General features: G+C 38.4%; 1 protein-coding gene across 4 annotated transcripts in view; it reads right to left on the bottom strand.

Annotated features, from left to right (window-relative positions):
• snx19b (sorting nexin 19b) overlaps nt 1-19,065 on the bottom strand; it is a 41,706-nt gene that overhangs the window by 17,311 nt on the left and 5,330 nt on the right. The window contains exons 7-11 of one of the 4 annotated variants that reach the window (XM_066662529.1): nt 18,833-18,926; nt 18,178-18,361; nt 16,599-16,725; nt 844-973; nt 301-760 (exon numbers count right to left, since the gene is read on the bottom strand). In XM_066662529.1, the coding sequence (XP_066518626.1) occupies nt 740-760; nt 844-973; nt 16,599-16,725; nt 18,178-18,361; nt 18,833-18,926 (556 nt within the window). In that variant the 3' untranslated portion in view covers nt 301-739. Of the gene's footprint in view, nt 1-300; nt 761-843; nt 974-7,791; nt 10,605-16,598; nt 16,726-18,177; nt 18,362-18,832; nt 18,927-19,065 lie in introns of those variants that run through there. The other 3 variants (XM_066662531.1, XM_066662530.1, XM_066662528.1) reach the window with 3 other exon arrangements.

Here is a 19,065-nt window from a genome sequence, read left to right as displayed (position 1 = left end):
CTCCAAAGTGTACTAGGATTTGATAAGTAGCCTAACCATTGACTAAAGCACATGAACAAGGACACAGTTAAATTTTTCTTTAAATAACATCATTGCAAAATAAGCACCATCTATTTTAAATACCGTTTTGAAACAGTGACAGTGCAACAATGAACAGTATATAATACTACAAACTAAAGTTGTTTATTCAAAACAATTTACAGCTAAGTAAATGATAGGATGTAAATACAAAACAGAAAGAAAAAAAAATAGTAGGCTTATTGTAGTAGACTAGTAGGCTTATTGTTGGTGTGGTTGAGGGTGAAAGCTGTGCCTCTCAGATCGAGAACTTTTCAGATAACCTTTGTAAATCATTGTATGATTATAAATTAAACACAGGGTTTAAAGGATATACACATCACTGTATTTTGATACATGATTCTACATGATTTTGAGGATGTATGAAATCATTTATTGTGCTGTAGCTTCATATTTATATCTAGTCCAAAGTGTCAGGGTTAATTCACAGAGCAAATATGCACTTAGAGGTAACTGTTTTGAAGTAGAAAATTTAAGCTTCATATAAACTCACCTTTACATTGGAACAACATCTGATTATATAAGAATCAGCAAACTGTTTACTCTGCCTCAATTTGTCTCACCCCAAGTTGCCAAATGCTTCATCAGAGATATTTGTGAAGACCACAAGATGAGAATCCGCTGCTGTAATCAAAGCCTTCTCAGTTTACATCTCTGAAGATCAGAACATTCTGCAGCAGGTCTGCAAACAATAAGAGATGTTGAAGTGTCCTCCAACACGAGACTCGCTGCATGTTTTCTTTATCAAGGATAAGACTAATTTACCGTCTGTGTTTTCATAAACGTGTCTTTGTGGTTGTTTGACTTGTGGGTGATCGAGCACGACAAAAGCACAGGCTGCTGGATGTGTAGATGAAAATCTGATGTGATGAACGCTAGAGCCAACATTTCTACACTGGAAGATCAGAAAGACAAAGACACAGCAGGGACCTGAATTCAAATGCCCAGCTTCCTTTTTTGTTCCTGCGCAGGTTATAGAAGGCTTTGAGCTAGCAGTTGTTTCCCAAGCCCTTACTCAGGTCGAAGATAATTAAAAACCCAGCAGTGGCTAGTTCTTGAACGGACAAGCAATAATGACACAGCAGATTGGAAGCATGTCAGTCCATTATAAATGGTAAATTAGTCTCCACAAGGGGTCCTGTTTTCAATATGGGAATATCAAACTAAAGGGATATAAATAACTCTCTAAAATTATTTAATAAGGAAGTGCCCGGATAGCATCACTCCAGGACTAAAAATTAGTAGACCAAGAGACAACATGGTCAACTTCATTTCATTTAATCATAAGTTAAAGTATTTGTATGCAATAAGGACCTTTGCATTTCTGAATATGGAAAAGGTTATAATATGCAAATGAGCCTTTTAAGTAATTACAAAATATTTTGTAATTTATTTGGAGCATCCGAAATATTGTGTCATTCACAGTATACATGAATTATTCAGCAAAAATAATCAAGGATTAATTACACAGCTTGAAATAATAATCACCTACCTTGGTAAACACTGAAAACAGCTTTATTACATGAGACAGCAGCACTTCAACAGGAAATATATTAAATGACCTGTTCTGACCTCTATTTCACTGATATTAATCTACATTTGACAGTGTTTGCTGCCACCATGTGGTTTTGCAGCCCTGTCAGTGGCACATGATGCATTACAGCATATCAAGAGACAAAGGGAAAAAAAAGTTATATATTTTTTTAATATTCAATGTAGGGTATAAATCCAGTAAACCAACATTTCTAGCATTAGTGTACCCCTGAGCACAGGGGGTGAGGAAAATAACCTTTTGTTCAATCTAGCATAATAGTGTAGTTGGCTTTAGTTGTGCCACTTTTAGTATCTCAAAGGCTGCTTGTCCTTTTCACACATTAATGTGAAATGCATTGAAGGCAATCTAAGGGGGTCTAAAAAGAATGGCAGAATCTGTGCCAGCAGACTGAGCACTGCCAGGCAAGCCACCATCAAATTTAACAGTGTTATGTGACCTTGGAGTGCAAACTTTTTGGACTACACACTAAGGCAGCGGTATTTCATTAAAATTCATTAAGGTCCAGTTAGAGAAAATTTCCTCAAGCCAAGGTCCAGAACACCACAGTGTCTAATTGAGCAACAATATATGAGAGGGAGTGCTATAACAGCACAAACCTTGAGTGTATTATTGGGATTATACCACAGTTCGTTATCGCAGTTTATTAGTAGGTTTTAAGATAAAGATAAAAATAATTTGCTTGTTTATCAACCTTCCGCAAAGTAGAATAGTTCCATTCCATTACACATTCCTATTTGCTCTTTTGAACAAACTCTGGATCTTTAACTTGTACAATGCTGGACCCGTCTAGGATTTTTTTTAACTTTGGTTCTCTCCAGCGAGCCTGTCCGTGTTCATACCAAATTTGTTGGGAAACAAGGCTGTATTATTCCAAGGATCCAAATCAGGACAGAGGCAGAGGTTAACGCATCAAGTCAATAAAATGTCATGGTTTAGCCATTGTTTACCATGGATTCAGATTGTAGGGATATATATCATACACTAAATGATGCCAAGTTCTCTCTGTTTAAGTTTAAAGTGAGTATTTTGCATTGCTCCAGAGCTGTGATGCTGAGCTGGTGAACAAGAGCTGCGGTGAACCATATAGATGTAGCAATTTACTTTTATTTACTTACGATTTTCTTTTATTTTCAGAAAGCAGATAATGATCCACTGCACCATAACCCTTGAACCGGTTCCTCATTTGGTGAAAAAGTCCTGGCACACTCTTGTAAGCACTGGCGTCATTGCCAGGTTACATGTATTTTGCGGATTGAAACCCGAAGAGCTTCAGTCAGAGTGCCATTATCGTATAATATTGGCATTCCTGGAACGTCTCTCAGCCAATCACATCGCAGGGTCAGAACAATCTGTGGTATAACCTGCATTATGATCGGTGTCACATTCTGTATGTTGAATTAGCCATGTGGTTATATCAAAATTTGATAAAACAACTGGGAACACAGACCCTAACTAACCACAAAAAATTACAGAAGAGGATCTGGTCAAAGTCACAAACACAGCTCTAAAGCAGTTTCAAAGAAACTCTGATATTTAGAGAAATAAACACATGGCCAAGCAGTGGCCATCACTACAGCTTCCCGCGGAGCTGACTTAGATCCAGACAAATGGTCTACAAAACACAGACTGGATTCCAGAATGGTGCACTGAGTGAACTCAGGGTGAAGAAGCAAACACAGACCAGAGTGTGTGTTGTTCTCTCTACCAAATTTACCAAGTCAAAGCGCTCATCATAATGCACAGATCTGATAGGCTGAGAACCATCACGTGTGTTATGTACAAAGCATGCGATTGGTCTGTGAGTTTACTGGAGCATGTAAACTGTGCAATAATGGCTAAAAAAAAAAAAAAAAAAAAAGTTACACCTGTTAAAATAAACACCCATTTCAAAAGTTAAGGAGGAGAGGCATGTCTAATCTGACAAATTTAAATGAACTTTAGTATCATAATGAAGGAAGCATCTACACAGGCTGTTAAATGGAAGTGTAACAGTTTTTCCTCTATCCATTAATGAAGATCTGAACAGCAAGTTCTTCTTATAATGACTGTAATTTACCCAGATTTTGTTGGACGCATCCTGTATTACTGTCAGAAGGCATATATAACCAAATGTTTTTGGGAATATTATGGTGAGTATTCGCTGCTGCCTTGAACAGTACCCAGAACTCAACACAACTTGGCATCTTTGGGATGAAGTGGAAAGACCTGTTCACAGCAAAACAGAACAGCTGTCCAATTTGCAACAAACTGGCTATACAATAGGAAAAACTACATGCATGATTCAAAATTACAACGTGTACCCAGTTCTTGTAGATTGCATGGCCATTGAATTCATGTTGAACACTAAAGTGTTCTGTGGAAACTGGTAAAGCAAAGTGGGTAATACCACTGTATGCCTTGCACTAAACTATTTCATTCCTCGCCTAGGCAGATGCACCACATTTTTGTCATTTGTTTGTCACTTCTTTTACCGTTAGACAAAATTTGTAATGCTAGTAGCACCCAAACGGCACAGCTGTCCAAGTGTTGGTCCTAAAACTGAATGATTGACACTTCATTCCTCAGGGATGTCTCAGCTGGGAATCCTATGGCACGTTTTCACTGTATTGTACCCAAATTACTTGACTTGACTGTGCTTCTATGTTTTTTCATTATTCAAATTTGGCACTTGGTTCCTGGTTAAACTGTGATAAGCAACACATGCAGAGCACTGATTATGCTATGAGAATTGTCAATCACGACGGAGACATCTAGCACAAACTAATTAGAAATCACATTTGTTTTAACCCAAGTCACAACAGCAGCTCTCAAGATTGCACTGTGGTCTTTTGAAGAGGTTCAAATATTTCGTTCATAGGTGGTGGATTTAAAAAATATTAATTTTTCCAAGAATAATACCTATAACCTCAACCCAGTATTCTATATATATATATATATATATATATATATATATATATATATATATATATATATAATACATTTTATTTAGCACTATTTTTTATTTCAGTTTCTTTCCAAAAGTCATTTTGTATGCTCTCTGGGGAAATGGGCAGTCTTAGTAGCACCAGTTCAATTGTTGCTGGACCAGAGACAGATACTGGGAGCAATCAGCTGTCCTGAGAGATGTTATTGGCTGTGTGTGTGAGTGTGTGTGTGTGGGCACGCACACTGAGTCATGAAGAGTAATCATCTCAAGTTTCTGTCTCCGAGCTATCGCACTGTGCCATCTTGATGGCATCTCATCCAGCACATTGAGTGGTTTCATCAAGAGTGCCATGGCACAGCTAGCATTAACTACTTGAAGCAGTGATCTAATGTTTGGAATAGCTTGCAATAGGTATGGGTCACATTGAAAATGGATTCAAACCAAAGCGCATACCCTGAAGTTTCAGCTAAAGCAGATTCTATATCAAACTCGGTTTCGGTCATGCCAGCACAACATAAGAGCAATATTTGTTTTATTTTTCTAACACTTAGGGCAATTTTTTAAAATTAAACAACAGGTATTTTTTTTTATGAATGAAATTTGATTCATTTTAAACACTGTTGCTTTGGCCCTTTATATTGGGGTAGATGTAGGTCATTCATGCAGGAGATAAACATCAATCACATCTTGATATTTAAAGCAAATTCATCTAAAACCTAATTCAATCCATACTGCAGAAATTTCAGTAAATGTTTAAACCATTTCTTCTGGTATTTAATATCACATAATACACTATATTGTGCAACAGAATAGGAACCATGTTTAGAGCAGTTTATTGCAAAGTAACCAAAATATGCTGTACACTATATATGGCTCCAATCAGGAGTATTACTATAGACTGTTATCCCTTTTGCTGCAGAAACAGATTCTAATTTTCTGTAAAGAGGTTAGAACATTAGTTAGTAATCTCCCACAGAGGCATTAGTTAATATGACTTATGATTATTTCTATATTACAAACCAAACAGCAGTGCATACCAAAGGTTTCAAATGGCATTCCATCACTCAAAAGAAGGCAGCTCCACAGCTCAGCTTTAAATTCACCTTTTCTTCCTTGCACTCAACCTACCAACCAACAAACACCAAATTCATCCATGTCTTTATGGACCTTGTTTTGTGCACTGGTGTGCAGTCATGCCGGAACAGGAAGGGGCCATTCCCAAACTGTCCCCACAAAGTTGGGAGTATGTAATTGTCCAAAATCTCTTGGTATGCTGAAGAATTAAGAGTTTCTTTTACTGGAACTAAGTGGCCAAACCCAACTACTGAAAAACAATCCCACATCATAACTTCACTCTCTCATTTTACATGGCATACTATTTTGTGGCTGAATTGCTGTTGTCCCAAACACTTCCAATTTGTGATAATGGATAAGGATAAAGATAAGGATTTCCCAACTTCTTAATATAACTTCTTAAAATATGAGTTTTATGTTTTAGTAGTCAAGGATGTTACATTAAATAACGTAAGTTCACTATCATCACTGAACACAACAGAACACATACATTGAGTAACTGGATATCAGTAACGCCCATGTTGTCTTGCTCCTCTCTTCGAAAAGCCTTTTTCACTTTTCAGCCAAACATTTCCCCATAACCTCCTTATACTTTCACCTAGAGACTTCATTTAAATGTTAAACGGTAGAGAAAAATGTCCCCTTTCTAGCACCTGTACCTCCTGAGATCCTTTGAAAGTACGGTTTTTGAGTTATGAATTTTTGTTCAGCACTAGGGAGGGTTTCCGTTCCCATAGAGTTCAATGTATTTTCAGAGCGTTTTAAAAATATGTTCTGTGATTACCTCATCATGACACAATCTATTATTGCTCAAACTGCAAAATTTTACACTAGACTGTCTTCTTCCTGAATGTCTTTGCCGCTGCAGTATGCTTGGTCAAAAATTATTAGGAAAATTTTCCGAGCTATATGGGTTTGTTTAGAGGATGTATCCCCCATAGGAATTTGTTGAATTGTGAATCTCTCAGTCCTTCAGCTGTGTGTGTGTGTGAGAGAGAGAGACAAAGGGAGGGGGGGGGTGGGATGATGAACACACAAATATACAGGCAGTCTAACATTTTAAAGGTCATCTTTAAGGTGGAAATCCAAATAACGTTTTTAATGTGGACATCATGTGGGTTTCTTAAGGTGGAATTTTTTTTAAATGTGGCAATCAAAACGTATTGGCAGTCTTTTTAATGTTTTAAGGGTTATTTGAAGTGGTAATTTATTTAAAGTGGAAGTCTAATTTAAATGGTCGTTTTTAAAAGGTGGAAATTTTTTTAAGTGCAATTTCACCTCTCTACCACCTATAAATATGAAATTATTTAACAGTAAAGTTTTTGAGTTATTAGTGTTTGTTCAGCACTAGGGAAGGTCATAGGCCCCATAGACTTCAATGTATTTTTTGTCCAGGTGAGGACACCTTTCTTTAAAATGTTTGTGTGTATTTACCCTGCCATAACACAAACAATTCTTGCTCAATTTACACAGTTCCTGCACCAAATCGATTGTCAAAGGGTTCTTTCTCATACAATGTGATTAGATTTTCAATGTGGGATATGGTTTTCATACAGGCCATACTCATCTATGGCAGAGCATTCCAGAACAGTGACATTTAACTACCCCTTAATTGCCACTCTCACACAGACACTCAGACAGTACACACAGAGCCTAATTCATAGGAATAACAGCATATCCCACTGACTTAAGGAAGCCATGGATAGATGTGGCTGGATTCTTAAGGTGGAATGAAAAATTCCAGCAGCAAAGCCAAATTTGACAATAAATCCTGAGCCATTTTTTTCCTTTTACTACCCACATAAATAACATGAAGTCCTGGGAACAAGTTGAAACTCGGAAGAAACTTCCCACCCCCCAACATGGTCTAGAAAGCAGTATCAGTGTGAGATGCTGAAATAGCTCAGCTCATCCTTGATTGGGGTGTTTTGATTTGTTTTATTTTACTATTCTTGAAAAATGTAGTGAATATCAATGTACAGATTGTGAGTCCCCCCCCCCCCCTTTGCTGTTCTCAAGCACTGTGTGGACAGGGATGTTTTGGGCACACATATAATACAGTTAGACACACCACGTAATTAGGAAATGCCAACCAATGTAATTTTCGATCAGATTTAGTTATCTCTTCCCAGGCATGTTTGTGGGTTTATTTCCTTTCCATATTTTGATGGGTTTCCTGCAACATGAGCTCTTCAGCCATAGTATAGCTCTGCTTACCACTTACCTCATTTACACATTTTGTATTATACACTTTGTCTTGGTTGTGGAATAAACAGGCCTTATTAGACTTAATAAGTTGTGTTTGTTGCATCATGTTCCACCACTGACACAAGTCACCACACTTTGTGACCTCCCCTCATTTGCCCCTGGCTCCATCTGTGCGGGCATCGTAACAGCAACATAAGCGACCTGTTGCCTGCTTGTATGAATAGGGCAGCAGAATCAAGGGTAAAGAATGCGTCTAATCCTGTAACAAATTTAGCCTGAAATACCAAATAGCACACACTCATGCTGTGCAACGCCATGTTCTTAGTTGTGTATTTCTTCTTTTTGAGTAATTTGAGTATGATTTACTTTTAGTTTTTCATGTTTAAGAATGTCAATGTTGCATGCTTAAAATGTGCATGAACCCTCTGTAAATCCTTTAGCAATTTAACAAATTCTCCTCCTCCCACTTGTGTTCATTCAGAAGCTACACATTCCAAAGATATGCAAGGCATTGCTAGGCTTGAGTTTGCTTTTTCTCTCCGTGTTTTACAGTGAAAGAAGCCAGCTGTAGCTTGTTCAAGGTTGAAGTTTAACTTGCTGGTAAATTTTTCACTGTTTGAATCAACACAGAATCTCATTTGCAAATCTAGTTGTTTAGTTTTGTAGCTCTCAACGTATGTGTTTACCTTCAATGTTAGCCATGGCTTTCCCGTTTTCCAAAGTTAACTATGGTCTCCTGAATTTGGAGTCAGTTCCACCCCGAGTATAGCACCTGACTCAGAGAAAATAAGCCGAAGTTACCCACCTATGGAGCAGGAACTGAGCAATCTTCACCACTTTTCAGACAGATGTTCGCCTGAGCCAAAGACAGAGCCCTGGAGCCAGCAATGGAGGAAGAGGGCACCAGAGCCTGTAACAACTGAGCCCCAGGGCCATTGACAGACAGAGAGCACACCGGAGCCAAAGCCATAGACAGAGACTGAGTCCCAGTGGCAGAGATGGCAGAAGAGCACACCAATGGTAGCAATGGAGGGACAGCGCGCGGGAGCCAGTGATGGATATATGGAGCATGGAAGCCAGGGATGGAGGGGGAGGGACAGCATCAGGGCCCTCTCCTCCTCTTCCACCGACATATGAATCAGCATGTTACATATAGGCCCGTCAGGATAATTACGTTATCAACTTATATTTTAGCCAGTCACGCTGTTCAGATCTCTCATCTGCTCTCTGTCGGAGGTAGAGCATGAGGCTGTGAGCAGATGCATGTAGTGCATGTAGTGTAGGAAAAAGTGCAGTTGGAGAGGGACCTTCCTAACATTTGCCTAAATGCTGTATTATTGTGAAAGACATGGCAAGGCTATGTATGGATGCTTCAATGCTGTGATAATTGCACCCTGAGATAGCATTTTACTATTTGTAATGTTACACAGTTTGCAAATCAAACAAACTGACCATGACGTTGTATAAGGCTATTTTCTTTAAATCAAAGTCACAATGCAGCCTCAGACTAAATAGTTGCATGAAACCAATTATGCCCAGGCAGAAGTTATTTATACCTAAAGCACAGCCATTTTTGGCAAAAATACCTCAGTAGGCTCTGCTGAAATGCACCAGCATGTCTGTGGAAAACAAATGTCAGAATACAACTATGCCTCTAATTAGAAAGCGCCTAAACATTTATGTGATGCTAAATCTTTCTTAAGCTAGTCAACTCAGGTGTAGAGCACAAGAATACATGTGTGTTTGCATTTGTGATCCATTGTTAGTGGTGGCTTCTGAGAAAGAAGATTATGGCATCAGGCTAATTTTGCACAAGCTCAAGTCTGTATCCATGCAATTTCCAGGAATCTGACAATGTCCTCTACATACCCCATGAGACCACCCTGCTGTCCAAAAGCCCTACATAATGAATCTAATCATTTCTGGCAAGGACAGTGATGCAGCTGAGTGCGCCAAATGAAAGATCAGTTAGGTCCCAACTTCTGAAGTGATAGATGAAACCCAAAAGGAGATGATTTTGGCAGATTTCATTTCATGAGATTGCTGGCATTTGCAGTGACACTTGTTTAATGGACAGTTTCCATCCGATTAAGTGTCTGACTCTAACAAATCACAGCAAGGTCGAGTGCCAAGAAAGTTCTCCACAAGATTTAACACAGCGGTACTTCTGATATCAGCTCAATCCAAACACCGCAAATGGTTTGCTTGAGAGATTAATGCACATTCTGTCTGGGATGTGACACCCCACAAGAGCAATGACATTGTTGCATAATATTATTTTCCATTTCTTTGTATCTCCACTGTAGACCCTCAGGGCAAGCCTGTACTGCTAGGATGTAAACAAAAAGACTTCATGTCTGCAGAAGTTTCTTGCAGCTTGTTCTAATGCCGCTCTACCACAGAAGAATGGCCCAGCATAACTCAAGCATATGCAGAAATTTAGAATAGAATATCTACATGCTGCGGGCGGCACAGTGGTGCAGCAGGTAGTGTCGCAGTCACACAGCTCCAGGGACCTGGAGGTCGTGGGTTCGATTCCCGCTCCGGGTGACTGTCTGTGAGGAGTTGGTGTGTTCTCCCCGTGTCCGCGTGTCTGCTCCGGTTTCCTCCCACAGTCCAAAAACACACGTTGAAGGTTGATTGGCGACTCAAAAGTGTCCATGTGTGTGTCTGTGTTGCCCTGTGAAGGACTGGCACCCCCTCCAGGGTGTATTCCCGCCTTGCGCCCAATGATTCCAGGTAGGCTCTGGACTCACCGCGACCCTGAATTGGATAAGCGGTTACAGATAATGAATAAATGAATATCTACATGCTGTGAAAAACACCCAACTCAAAGCTCTCTGTGGTTAACCACTGCCTATTCTTGATCTCGTCATTCAGACGATGGACTGCGCTGTCAATATGCATTAGCCACTTAGTAATAACAAGTCTGATGAAAAAGTGAGGCCCTGAAAATTCATTACCTTGCCCTCATTTGCCTTGCAAAAAACAGATAAATGTACAAAAAAAAATTATTAATAGTTTTTTTTAAATCTTCTGCATGCTTCAAAGCCTAAATAAAGGACCTGTCTGTGAATTATGAAGGGGGTGTCTAGAAGGGATACACTAGACTACAGGAAGCTACATATCTTTGCTCGTGGTTAAAATGGAGCATTAATGTAAGAAAGCTTCCATATCACATCAGGGAATTAATATTAATGACAGAATGGGTTGTTTAACATTTCTTTTCAAAATTGAAACTTCTTTAGGGTGGCATGGTGGCGCAACAGTTATTGTCGCAGTCACACAGCTTTAGGGACTTCTGGGTGCTCCGGTTTCCTCCCACGGTTGGTAGGTGGATTGGCGACTCAAAATGTGCCCATAGATGTGAGTGACTATATAAATGTGTGTGCGTGTGTGTGTCTGTATTGCCTTGTGAAGGACTGGCGCCCAATATAGGGTGTGTTCCTGCCATGCGCCCAGTGATTCCAGGTAGGCTCCTGACTCACCATGACCCTGAACTGGATAAGCACTTACAGACAATGAATGACTTAATGAAACCTCTTTAAGGACTAAACTTAATTGAAATAAAAATATACAAGTAAAAATGCAGCTATATACTGTACAGCTGTATGTCACTCCCAGCAACAATTTCTGTGTATCCAAAATGGGAGTAAAATAAATCATACTGTTTCTCAGTAAGACACAAAAAAAAAAAATAAAAAAAATACAGAGATACACTTCATCCACGCTGTGCTCCACATGACATCATAAGCCATACTATGTGACTATTGCGCATGTGCACATTGCAATGACAAAGAAAATACAATATATCCTGCAGCCCAAACCTGCTCCTTTCAGTTTAAAAAAAAACATTTTCTTAACATCAGGACCCACAATCAATTCGCTGCCAATTTCAACTTCTTGTTAGGTCACTCCCAAACACACAATGTTATCATTGTTTAAAGAAATGTAAGCATGTAAGTATGATAGTTAACAGACACCAGCATTGGCTAGCATTGCACAGACATCCCATTCAGAATCAGTGAGGCCCATTATGCTGTCTTGGCAGTGGCATAAACAAAAATTTATAGGGCTAGGTTTTTAGAAAGTTTAGCCAATTGGAAACACAAAAACTGGCATTTAGTTAACACAACAGGTGAACTTCGATGTTAACTGCAGTTAAAAAAAAAAAAAAAAAAAAAAAAAAAAAATTTATTTTTGGATATAATGTGTAAACTGCGATAGTTTATATTTTCTCATGTATTCTCAGTACAATTATAATTAAACCAGTGTATCTCTGACTAGGCATGCATGAGCATGTTCTGTTCTTTTGTTAGTGTTAGTTTTTTTTTTAAAGCCAAAAACACCAAAATTACACATTCAACAAAGTGCCAAAAAAATAAACATACATTTATTTTGTGCCAGCTTCGTGCATTGGTTGCACCACAAGGGATGAAGCTGGACATAAGATTATTTGTTAGCATTTATATCTTTACTCACATACTTATATTTACTACATTGTTAACAGATGTTCTTATCCAGAAAAGTGGTAGGCAAACAGTGTTTCAAGCACTGGCCACAGCAGGGTCAGTCCTGCCTGGACAGGGAATCAAACATTGATTGGATGCACTGCACAGACATCCTCCTCAGAATCAGTGAGGCCCATTATGCTGTCTTGGCAGTGGCCAAAAAAAATATCTTTCCACCTTAAAAGACACAAAGCTTCTGAATGTAAACAAACCAGAGAGAACAGCATTTCCTCAAAATCTAGACATCCCGCTTTAAATGAGAATGAGCCACAACCCAGGAGTGAAGAGCGACGAGCAGAAGCTGAGGTTTTTAGCCAATTTCGCTTGGTTTTCTTTCTCACCATTTACACTTGTTTCATTTGCTTTGCTCCTTTTAACCTCATGTTGTGCTCTCACATAAATGCAGTTCCTGGATTAGTTCTTGTGATTGGACAGGCTCAGATGAGGAGGAAAAACTATTGTAAAATCTCTGCATTTTACTAAAAAAAAAATCAGTAGAAAATCACAAGAACTCATTATATTCTGACCTTGGCAGAACACCAAAACACTGGGTGGTTTTGTTTTACAGTGTGAGGGTGGGTAGGACGTAGAAATCCAAATTAATGTGGACTTGCACTGAAAACGTGCTTTTAAAGACGTCTAGTTTAAGGAAAATAATGTGAAAATATTGTAACATACAAATGATACTCAATGTTCTGCCATAGGGCAAGAGCAGATATTAACAGAAGCTACTGCTAACATAACAAAACTACTACTTTGAAACATTCATAAACATTACATTAAGTTTACAAGAAAAAGAAAAAATTTAAAGTGCAATAACCATACATACAACCAACTTCAATTGAACAACAAAGCCAGAATTCACAGCTTCTTCCACTCATATAAAATAAGTGTTGAGTAGTGTCTACTTCAAGATTTGTAGAAATAAGTCTTAGAACGTGTAACATAAACCCTGGAGAGTGCTTTGCTTATGGCTTGAAATATGTATTACATAAAACTAAACTCTGCACTTTAATGAAGACTTTGGTTTTGTTATGCCTGTTATTAAAATTTTTTTTTTTATTTGTATGGGTGAGCAGCTATAATTTAGCATGGCATTGCTTCATAGTGTTAAGTTTTTTTTAGAGAACACTGAATCTTAAATAAAGGAAAGCAGAAAGCCTTAGCCACAGGCGGAAACTGAAGCAGGCTTCTCTGGCATCTCATGGTAGTAGTTAACTCGGAGGTAATGTGAAAGTAGAAGAAGGTCAAGCCGTTTGTTGACAGCTTTAAAACACACAACACTCACTTCATTCATCAAGCTGTCATCAGCCCCTGTCATCAACACCAGCTCAAGTCCCTTTACGAAAGCATTAATATTCCACTTCAGTCATAAAATTTCCCTGAGCAGCAGGTGAAGCAGAAAACAGCTGTGATGGAGTGACTTTTCACAGTTTTTATGCAGACTTCAAACATTTCATACTGTTAAACATATTTCTGTCAAAATCAAGATTGGAGGAGGTCCAAAATAATGGTGAAGTGTCCACCAACAGGGTTTACTCATTGAGGATAATTTTTCCTCTCACTAAATATATATTATTCATTCATTGTCTGAAACCGCTTATCCAATTCAGGGTCGCTGTGGGTCCAGAATCGCGGGAACACACCCTGGAGGGAGCGCCAGTCCTTCACAGGGCCACACTCACTCACATCTATGGACACTTGAGTTGCCAATCCACCTACCAACATGTGATTTTGGACTGTGGGAGGAAACCGGAGCATCCGGAGAAAACACACGGGGACACAGGGAGAACACACCACACTCCTCACAGACAGTCACCGGAGGAAACCCACGCGGACACAGGGAGAACACACCACACTCCTCACAGACAGTCACCCGGAGGAAACCCACGTGGACACAGGGAGAACACACCACACTCCTCACAGACAGTCACCGGGATGAAACCACGTGGACACAGGGATATTTATATATATATATATATAAAAAGAATCAACATAAGATTCATTTTCTGTAACCAGTTCACGGTGGGCCAGAATCACTAGGGCAATATTTTTATTTTTATGTTGTTTCATTTTAACTTTATTACTTACAGTAAATAAAGTTCAAATGAAAAATATATAAATATAATTCCATTCTGTTGATCTTACGTTGTCACCCTGTGGAAGGACTGGCACCCCCTCCTGATATATAATTTTTTAAATAATTGAGAAAATTAACATTACAGCGCAGCTTGCAGCTCAAAAAAAGAAGACAAAACAGGAGGTTTGTGTGTGAGAGAGAGATGTTTGTTGCCATTTTCACACATTCATTTAAGTTGTAATTATTACACCTTATTACATTTAATGTTTAACTTTAATGTTCTATCTTAATTTTCTTTTTAATCAGTGTTGTTGTATTAATGCTTTGGCAATACTGTATCTGAATATGGTCATGCCAATAAAGCTGATTGAATTAAATTGAGAAGGAAGAGCATGAGGGAGATGATTTTTTATGATTTTTTTTTATATTGCAGCATATATAAAATGTAATGTAACTTCTTAACTCAACAGTAGCAATGTTTTGTTTAAAATCGGTAAATTGGTCAAATTTGGCAAACTTATTAATCAGCTTTAAAAAAAAAAAAAAAAAAATTTGCATTAAATTCCCACATACCCAATTCTAATTAGTCAATTCAGAAGTTATCCCAAACTGGGATGTGGAGCAGTTGTACTGGTTTCTCTGGAGTGATGGAGCCTCATCCAGCTCCACTGTAATCATAAAATGCCAAAATCTGACTAACTTATGCCCTTGTGGTTGAATGCCATTCCAACATGTAGTATAAAGAGAAGAGTAGAAGCTGTTACTGTAGAAAAGAGGGACAAACTACCTATTAAGAAATTCAGGTTAAGCAGGTAGCCTCAAACTTGTAGCAATATAGTGTATCATTTTACCCTATTGTAATTAAGAGAAAGAGAGGTGGTATGTAGCAGTAATGGCAATGGCCTCTAAAAGCCTTTTTCCACAAGCATGGCCAGCCAAATGCAGTTCAGCAGACAGCATTTATCCTAATGACTGAACACTGTCTGCAACGCTGAAATGTTATATAAGTAAACTTGGCTGAATGCTTCTCAATTTGGATTTGGTCTTAATGCTCTCAAGATTTTAATTGTCTTCAGTGCATCAACATAAGACTTGAGCATATAAATGGCTGAAATACTACATATTGGCCTCAAACTTGAATTCCCATATTGCAGCGTCCCAGTCAGTACACACACAGTAGCTGGAAAATAAGGCTTGTTCCACACATCTGTGTGAAGGGGAAAAGATTTCTTCTACAACGGTCCCACTTTCCATACTATACAATTATTGCCTCAACATTGAGGCCAAAACATTGGACCCTATTTACAAGTGTGCCTTTCAGGCCAACATTTTTTATGCAGACCATGACCAGTGTGTTGCAAAAAAACAGCTCCAAGGCTTTTCAACTCTTGATTAAAATCGCAGAGACTGACAAGTGGTTATGGCTTCATCAAATGGGGGCACGTTCTACACGCCTCAAAAAGGAGTTTCATAAATGCTGTAGGTAAAAAATCCAGTCTGATTGTCATAAATGCAAATAAACCCTTTCTCAATTTCTAAATAATATCTGAAATGAAACCTAACATAAAAATTGTTTCTGGTAATGCCCAAAGGCTATATCATTGATAATATGCAATTTTACCAATAATATGGTAAAACTCCAAGTAATATGAAAAGAAAATAACTTGCTGGACATGGCTTATAGTCAATAACCTATTTACACTTAAAATGATCACCTTTAAGCCTTGTGAAAATACAGCCAGTTAGGTGCTAAGTAATGCCAATATGTAATTATACTGAAGTGAAATTGAGGTGAAAACAATTTTGCTGACCCAATTTGGGAGAAAACAAAAGTGTCTGGCACAGCAAAACAACACAGTGAGTGTAGCTCTAAATATTAACCATTATTTTTAATGATACTACTGCAAACATTTATTGTTTTGATACCAATTGTGTGTATTTGGGTGTGTATATAGCTCCAGAGTGTTAAAATTGGCCGGACTTTTGTATTTCGGGTTTCTTATGATCATCGACATATAACACTTGGTCTGCCTTATAAACTCTTCCACACTTGACCATAAATCTGTTTCACAAGGCAACGCATTCAGCCCTAAAACTAAACAGATTCCACAGGTCACGACTTATAATGAACAAACAGCATTCACTATAGGGTTGTGGATTTCATACCGGTCTATGAGGGTCCCAAACAGCAGTCTGATGCTCCTCTGGATATTCTCAGTGCAGAGCCAACTCCACTGCTCCTTCATTAGCAGACACAGGACATTCAGAGCCATGTCAGCGAGTACCGTGTCCCCTATATGAGAAGTATGGCAAAAAGTCACGACACGTGAAAACATTAACGCAATACAGGATATGTATCATGCTTTCATTCCTTACATTATTTACTTAATATATTTATTTCAAATATCATAATATACATACCACTTCATTCCATTCAAAGACAACTTGCTTCAAATGAGCCATACCTACCACAATAGCTCATAGATGTGAAATGTTTTGTATGAAAGTTAAGTTAAGTTTTCATCTAACATTTGGAAATCATACATCTTTATGTAAAATCCTCCAAAACCTGGCCATGAGGCAGTACAATTGTGTTCTGTGGTGAGGTGTAGCTCCATTCAATATCTGAGATGAGCTGTAACGGAGCCTGTGATCCAGAACTAATCATCCAATATCATTACCTGACCTCATTACTGTTTATCTGAATGAATGCCGTCAAATTCTTAAAGCAACATTCTAGTAACTAGTTTAAAATTCTCCCAGAAAAATAAAAAGTTACTGTAAAAAAGAAAATAAAAAGTTAACACACCCTCTGGAGAGAACATGGAGAGTGCATATTAATGAAAACAATGCATTAAAATGTGCAGTGTGTTCTCCCAAGTGGTGCAAAATTTAAAGAGCTGTTTTAGAGGAAGAATGTTCTTGCTGTCTCCCTCCCAGCTTAATAGTATGACGTGACTGTAGTGGCGGTGTCCTTAGGTAATGTGCAGAATTGTCAATTAGGTAAATGGGAGGAAAAAAAAAAGTTCTATGTAGAGGATAAATATGACTCAAGCAACAGGCTGTCCTAGTTCATCAGAGTAGAGCTGCCACTAGTGTATTCAAACAGATCCGATTCAGATTCAGCAGAGTGTTACAAACTCTGTTATGTACCATTTTTTGGGAGGATGTGATAGAAGAGGCATTTTAAGGCCCTGAAAACCATGGTTCAAGCAAATGTGGTGGCAGGAATTATAGGTATTAGGCAGCAGCTAGTCTTTCACAGTTTATCAGTGATCGTGTGAGACATACTAACATATAAATATAAAAGTTTCCATATATTTTTTAAAAATGCTATGAGACGTATGAACTGACACTGCACTACTGAAGTACGTTCATGTTTTAACGAGCAACAATCAGACAGAATCATATTGCCCTCTACAGGCTGCACAAATCTATCACATGTAAGTTCATCAAAAGCTTCATAAAAGACTAACAATTATAATTGCTTAAGCTTTTAAAAAGAAAAACTTCTGTTAAGGTTTTACTTACATTTAAACAATTGCTGTGAGAATTTTACTGTTGTCAGTTACAAGAGTACAAATGATGTCAGATACTGATGTAGGATGATTAATTCTGCCTTACAAACACCATTCCAACTCATCCCAGAGGTACTGGGATAAATCATGCCACTCTAAACCAAAGTAAAATTAAATTGTGTGGTGCCTAAAGATTTCCAGTGTATGGACAACAGCAAATAACTTACCTTGGTCTTGAATAACAGTCTTGGGTAACTTTCTTTTTGCACATGCACAGGGTTCAGAATCTCCATTGGCACCACTGTTCACATCACGCTCTCCATCTGCATCTCTGACCGGCACCTTGTTAACAAGATTCTCTTGCTCTGAAATGGCACACTCTAAGCCATTCAAGCTGAGCCCATTAAAAGCCTGAAAAAAATTTACTTGAATTTTACATACAGAACCTGTGCAATGGAACATAAAAATTGCTGAGAAAAACATGATAATCCGTCGAATACTGGCAATACTTTTCCATTTGTTTTCCTCTGCTTACATCTTCCCTTGTAATACATCCGGAGCCCATTCGGAATCAAAACACACTCTGAAGGAGGTCCTTCACAAGTACACACACACACTTTTGAATAGCCAATTGTTTTTGGACCATGGGTGGAAACCAGAGCACCCAGAGGAAACTCACATGGACACTGGGATAACACACCAAATTCCACACAGACAGTAAGCAGGGCTCGAACCCATAACCCCTACACCCTGGAGCTATGTGAGAGCGACACTACCTGCAGCGCCACCGTGCTGCCCATCAGCTTTATTTAAAATATTTTTGCACTATACATGCAAAAAAATAAAAACATTTAAAAATGAGAAGAAAGCATTTTGACTTACAGTGCTATTCTCACTAAAACAGTACAGAACTTTGGGCCTCATGTCAGACATGCTAAGAGCAGGGGAGGTTTTACTGGTAAAGCGCATCCTGGCCCTGAAAAGAAAAAGAGGCAATAAATTGTCAAAACTTAGAGCACTTGGCAATAAAGTAAAATATAATATCAGGACACCTGACAATACACGAACAACACGCCATATTTATAACAAAATCCCATCTTCCACTGTGGAATCCA

Source organism: Hoplias malabaricus, chromosome 1 (genome assembly GCF_029633855.1).
Source record: "Hoplias malabaricus isolate fHopMal1 chromosome 1, fHopMal1.hap1, whole genome shotgun sequence".
Taxonomy (NCBI): domain Eukaryota; kingdom Metazoa; phylum Chordata; class Actinopteri; order Characiformes; family Erythrinidae; genus Hoplias; species Hoplias malabaricus.
Note: the sequence above shows the minus strand (reverse complement) of the source record. Positions and strands in the feature narration are given on the sequence as shown.